The 6,179-nt window shown below is 44.9% G+C and overlaps 1 protein-coding gene across 2 annotated transcripts in view; it reads right to left on the reverse strand.

Moving 5' to 3' along the window:
* Positions 1-6,179, reverse strand: part of MAP3K3 (mitogen-activated protein kinase kinase kinase 3) — a 28,019-nt gene that overhangs the window by 8,006 nt on the left and 13,834 nt on the right. For both annotated transcript variants that reach the window (XM_009875187.1, XM_009875188.1), the window contains 5 exons: positions 4,702-4,835; positions 3,932-4,005; positions 2,296-2,363; positions 1,965-2,057; positions 953-1,144 (listed from right to left, as the gene is read on the reverse strand). In XM_009875187.1, coding sequence (XP_009873489.1) covers positions 953-1,144; positions 1,965-2,057; positions 2,296-2,363; positions 3,932-4,005; positions 4,702-4,835 — 561 coding nt within the window. The remainder of the gene's footprint in view (positions 1-952; positions 1,145-1,964; positions 2,058-2,295; positions 2,364-3,931; positions 4,006-4,701; positions 4,836-6,179) is intronic.

A 6,179-nucleotide genomic window follows, 5' to 3' on the forward strand; every position in this document is an offset into this window, starting at 1 on the left:
AATAAAAAAATATATGAGAACCAGCTAAAGCAGCCACCTCCAGCACCCCAGCAGGAGGTTACATCAGCAGGGAATTATAAATTCTCATTGTTCTATTGCACTGGCAAGTGCACTGCCCAGGCAGCAGTCTCCTGACCCAGAGATTAACACCTGAGCCAAGTTTTTCAGGTTGCACTTAATACCAGAGCATATTACTCAAAGGCCAGTGCTTTAGCTCTAACTTTGAAAACGACTCCACCAGACTCATGCAGGGCAATGCATCCAATTATGTTGTATCTTACAAGAAACTCTAAAACCAAAGACAGGAACCAGCCATCTGGATAGTGTGAAAACACAGAAGAGCTGAGAGATTGGCTTTGCCATGTCTAATTTAATCAGATTTACTGCCACTCAGTGTTTTAGTACTTGGCTTACTCTGCTGCATTAATGTCCTCATTTTGATCCTTAAATTACTATATGGAATATCTGAAGTTCATCAGTAATGATTCATGTTCCATTAATTTTTTTATGACAAAGTCCTCCCCAAACCAATGCCATGAATAGAGAAGGAAGTCTTCCTACTAAGGAGCAAGTGAAATAAATGCAGCTCCTAACTAGTAAAATAACTGTAATTCACAAACCTGACTACGAACGTTAATGTATCAAGAAAATAAACAAGCTTGTCTGACCGTTTAAGAATCCTGTAGATCATCGAGATCCAATCAACTCACAGTTCTCTTTTTTACCCCTTAGCTGATTTTCTGACGCTTTCTAAAGGAAAGACCAGCTCCCAGTGCACGACTATCTATTCTTCAGAGAAAAAGAGGACCTGTATTACAGGTGGGCCTCAAAACACAGCTGTGTAATTACGTGGTTTTAAATGGCTTGATAAAAACCCAGCCATGGTAATGTACTGGGTCTGGAGTTCATCTCTAAAAGCCTTTCCCCAGTTACCGTCAGGGTGACTGCCTACATTTGGTGGGAATGTTCCTCTCCTGCACACCGAGGGCATTTTCACTGTCGGCGCTCCGCAGGCGTCCCCGGGGGTCCAGGTACTGCAAGGCCAGGCCCAGGTTTTCACCGTTGGTGCTTAAGGAACGACTTGAAGGGACCAAGGTGAAAAGATTCCCTTGGTGACGCCGTATCCTGGGAAACGTCCTCCGGCCTGGAGGAAAAAAAGCAGAATTTTGAAATAACACGGTTACAAGTGGAAGGTAATGGCTGGAGGTTGTGTGAAGAGAAGAGAGAGAAAAAAAATGTTCCCTTCTGTTCCCATGGAGCAGAATCTACTGCCAAATGACAAGAAGCAAAAATATAACAGTTCAGGGCTGATGCTGCTTGGGTTCAGTACAGCTTTAGATCATTCCTAAAGTAGAAGGGAGAGAACACTTTGTAATGCCCTCAGTGCAGTAATGCAAGTTCTAAGCTTGCCTTCCAAAGCGCAAATCTGGTTTACAGGCTACCACAGAAGCTCCGAGGCTTGTTAACAGCTACACAGAATGACTTCCTAGATAACGTGCCTGGACTTGCAAATCAAAGCCATCAGCAAAGACTATGACAACTTGCACCTCTTATAAAACTCTGAGAGGTTAATTTGCATTAAGCCATCTGACAAGCAGAGATGTGATTCTAGTTAACAGACCCAGAAGCAAGCCCACCTTGCCCAATTAGCAAAGCGTAATGAATCCCCGTGGCAGGAAACCACTATTTACAAACGAGGTTAATAACTACGTCCACCACTCAACCCTAGTAGTCACCGACCTGTCTAGATATCCCCAGAAAGGACACAGTAAACAAAGAATTACAAACAGCCATCATGAATTGCTACAAGAAAGTGGCATCAAGCATGGTAGCATTAACTCCAGCACTAACTGCAAGGATCAGGGCACTTCCAGACTCTTCAACTAGGGCTTACACTCAGTCCTGGAGGTTGCTATTGCCTCAGCTTCTTTTTCAAGCCTGGAATCAAAGGTCTGAAAACTCACCATCGTTGTAGTCTTTGTGCTGCATGGAGACATTGTAGCGCCGAGGGTAGGTCCCACCTTTCCCCGCTTTGTCATAGAGCTGATTTTCACGGTCTGAAAGGGGATGCGAAGAGAGAAGTGAGGCTCCTTCAACAAGTTCTAATGACAGAATTTTCCCGTCACAGTGGATAATTTAGGAAGAGGTAAAAAATAACTTCATAGGTTTTCAATCAATATATCCCCAGTTCTTCTATTTATACAATCCCAGCAAGCGCGGAGGGTAGCCAGCAAAAAGCATAAAACCTGAATCAAAGTCCGAATCAAATAATCTTTATACGGGACACTGACATACCTGAGAACTCCTGTCTATTATCAGGAAAGCTTTGTGCCCTTGACATCCGTGACTTCCGAAAAGAAGGACTATTAAAAGAAGAAGGCAAGAATAAGTTTTGCTACCTACTAGAGCGAAACCTATAAGGACTTTAAATATGAGCCAATATCCTTGCACATTGGTAACTGTGATTCTCAAATCCAGGTCCCTGCAATAATTTCATGCTACAACTGCACAGCTCCCGTCAGGCTAAGCCCCAGCTAACCAGACCATTTAGGTGCAGGCAGTCATCCCTTCCATTCAGTTTGTGCCACTGGTCCAGCAGCTCCCCGGCCCGTGGGACGTGTGAAGTGGAAGGTTAAAACCCAGGCTAGGAGAAGAGCAGAATAGGGTACTGCTCACAGGGCCGCAGAGAATGGCAACTATTGCTCCCAGTGATTTACCATGACAGGCAAGACATCCTCTGATGAAAACTTTTGTGCACTTTGCTCTCTGCCAGCAGCAGATGGGCCTAAAACAAACATCACTTACAACCCTCATGTTTCTCCCTATTAAGCAGGACTCCTTACTTAAGTAAGCTTAAGTATGGCCCTTTGCTTGTCAGAAGGTCTTTAAAGTCTCTTAAGAGATTACACAATCTGTGCCAAAGCCATGTTATTCACACTTCTTTTTGTTAACCAGTGTAAATGGACTAAGCTCAAAACAGCTTTCAGACTCCCAAGTGAGGTTCTTTTCCTACTGCCCAAAGAACAGCAGCTCCATAGAACCATAGAACTATAGAACGTGTTGGGTTGGGAGGGACCTTCCCCAAATGATGCCCACTCCTACAAGGAATAACCCCTTCCTCCACTTAGGGCAGGGAAAGGGGAGAGAGGGACAGGTTACAAATTAGCAATATTCCGTCCTCCCACAATAAATGCATGCACACACACAGGTGAACTCCAAGTGCTTCCTTGTGACTCCATAAACTGGAGGAAGCGAGCTGCAAAACAAAACCTGAAGTGCTCGACATAAAAGCATACAGATACCTACAGGGATCAGTTGTGAGGAATCTTAAAAATACACTGGAGCCAAATATTACCGGTGCTGGGAAGCCACAGCAGCTACTCAAGATAATAGGATCTATGGCTGCCCATCAACACTCGGGCAGCGCCACCAGGAAAGAAAGGGAAGAAAAATATCTAGAGCATCAGACTGTGACAAACTCCTCACCAAAGGAAGAGCCCCACTATGAACCTTTGGAATTAACATTCTAGCTCACAGGACACAGGGAATCTAGCGCAATGATAAATTTCTGTAACCTTAGAATAGGTTGTTGGTTTGGCTTTTTATTTAAAATGAACAAGTAGAGCCTTGTCCAAAAGAGATTTAAATATCCCGCAGCCAGATGTTCTTGGAGTCTCGGCTCCACACAGACAGCATGCCTTAGAACTCTGTATTTACAACACAGAGCTACTGAGGCACCAGTTTGTTGGTGTATGGTTTTGTCAGAAAATGAAACAACCTTAAGAAGTCATTAATCCTCTCTAAGAAATGCACTGGGATATAGGTAGGAAGTAAGTTCCTATTTCTCTCCAAGGAAGAAGACTTTTTTGCTTAAGTACAACTGGCATTTCAATCTCAGCACGTAAGTTCCTACCAGCTTGTACATTTGTACCTGTCTGCTGACCTGTCCAAGGACTGACAGCTTCCTGACACCGAGTTTTCAGCACTGCTTAAAGGGTCCAGCATCTGCAACACAGAAGAAATCACACGGCAACATGAGTTCGGTCTAATGCCTAAAAAGAAGGCACGCAAAAGAATCAGAGTCCACTACTGCTTGCCTGGAGCACGTCCAGATGAAGAGGCGAGTCCAAAACTATTCAGAATCTACATTTTTCCTTTATCTCCCCACAGAGATTGTTAAGGACCTATCAAACTTGAGACACAGCTTTAGGTGTCGAAGGACTCTGTTGTAAAAAACTGAAGTTTAAGTCAGCCTTGTGCTGTGTTTTGATCCCAACTGCCTTCGGCAACAGAATCTCTGCTGCTTCTCCTGCGCTGCTGCCTCCACCTGCAAGTCGCCCTTTGGCCTCACTTCCCACGTTTTTGAATGGAGAGCGCAGTTTCAAACACAGGAGGGTCACACAAACCTGGCAATAGGAAACCTGTGTACACTTGTGTAACCTGCTCCAAAACCGCTCATTCAGAGGTGGAGAGACAAGGCCCGATATGTGCAGCAACTGCTTCTGGCAGTCCAGCAAAGTCTCTGAACTTACACACCCATCAGCAAGTCTGAAGCGTGGTTTAAACAAAGCAGTGCTAGTAGGTGCTAATGCAGCCACAGCTAGGGAATAATCCGGAGAGAAAAAGAAGGTCCAGAGAGCAGCAGAGACTTCCTCAACAGCTGGATTTAACTGCTTTTTCCACCCTAATGTTCATACTTACACACTGTTCATTGGTTTCCGGGATGAATTCGCCTTCGCTATTTATGCTGGTGTAGGAACCCTGGCGAGCAATGCGCTGCTGCCTCTCTGGAACGTACCCAGGAGGTGGTGAACTTCGGCCTGTGTTCTGGGAACCTGGGCCAGAAAGAAGGACATTTCTGAGATTTATGCTTCCTGAAATAAGACCACACATGCATGTACACAAAATCTAAATATTCATCTCTAACGCCAGACCTCTATGATCACAGCAGCCCTAGAGCGAACCTCACAGACTGGACACAAATGGACCCAGGAGCTGCCAGGTCAAAAAGCAAATGGTTCGACAAGCACCCGCACTGTCATTTTAGACACTAACAGATTATTGGTGAAGCTCCTAACAGAGCAGTCACATCCTTCTAACCTCTTCTGGTCAACTCTTTGAGTATAATTTCAAGTATCTCAGGGAAGGCAGAAGAGTCCAGGAATCCCTGGCCTTTGAGCATGGACTGTCCTGTTAATCTCCACTACACAAAACACTTGTCAGGGCAACCAATCTTCTATCTTGGTTATAAGTTTGCCTCAACCAGGTTCATTTACCTTGAGTGACAGCACTATTCCTGGAGGTCACCGCCACCTGAGCTAACCCCACTGATACCGAGCAATTCCAGTATCACAGGGGAGCACTGCTACCTCTGTAAATAACCCCAGAATTTCTGTCTTTACCACATGAAAATTGAAACTGCACAACTAGTTTGGGTCAAAAACTCCTGGAAGCAAATTCTGCAATTTCTGTGTAGTTAGACGAGACAGCTAGCTGGACAGAGTATGCTTAGGCACCAAAGGATGAGAAAAACATTTTACTCATCTGTTAATGGTACTACCTAAACAGTTTGTGCCATGCTACCTACTGAGAGAAACTTCACCCCTAGGATTTGGATTTTTTCCTTGCAGATCTCAAAGCAGCTGATACCAGGAAGACACAAAATCCCTTTTGGCAGTGACCTATCCACCTGCAGCTGCCATCAAGTCACACTGTGAGCTCCACAAAACGCGGCGGTCCAGCCAATCTACTCAAGGTCCCCCATGAAGTCAGAGACGGCATTTTAAGATCTGCTCTCAAGCTGTGCTCTTTACGATGCTGTCTTTAATTAAATGTGTGTACTCAGGTGCTACGCGAGATGGGTAAAGATCAGCAAATATTCTCCCAAGGAAAGTATTTTCTACAGAATTTACTGTAATAAAGAGTGAAGGCAACCAACAGCAGAAGCTGGTCAATGCACACACTTTCCAGAGGACTGTAGAAGAAAAAAAACACCCCAAAACCCAATGCTGGCATGGCTTAGGGTGTTGAGGGGGGGGAAACTACATGTCAAAAAAAAAAAAATCTATTGCTCAGGGCTACCACCTGATTTTCCAAGCAGCTCCGTGGGGCTCACGTGACGTTACAAGCCAAGTGGCGTGGAGATAAACAAGAGAGCGTGCGTTGCGGCTGCACCGAGC

Source organism: Apaloderma vittatum, unplaced genomic scaffold (genome assembly GCF_000703405.1).
Source record: "Apaloderma vittatum isolate BGI_N311 unplaced genomic scaffold, ASM70340v1 scaffold16888, whole genome shotgun sequence".
Classification (NCBI taxonomy): Eukaryota; Metazoa; Chordata; class Aves; order Trogoniformes; family Trogonidae; genus Apaloderma; species Apaloderma vittatum.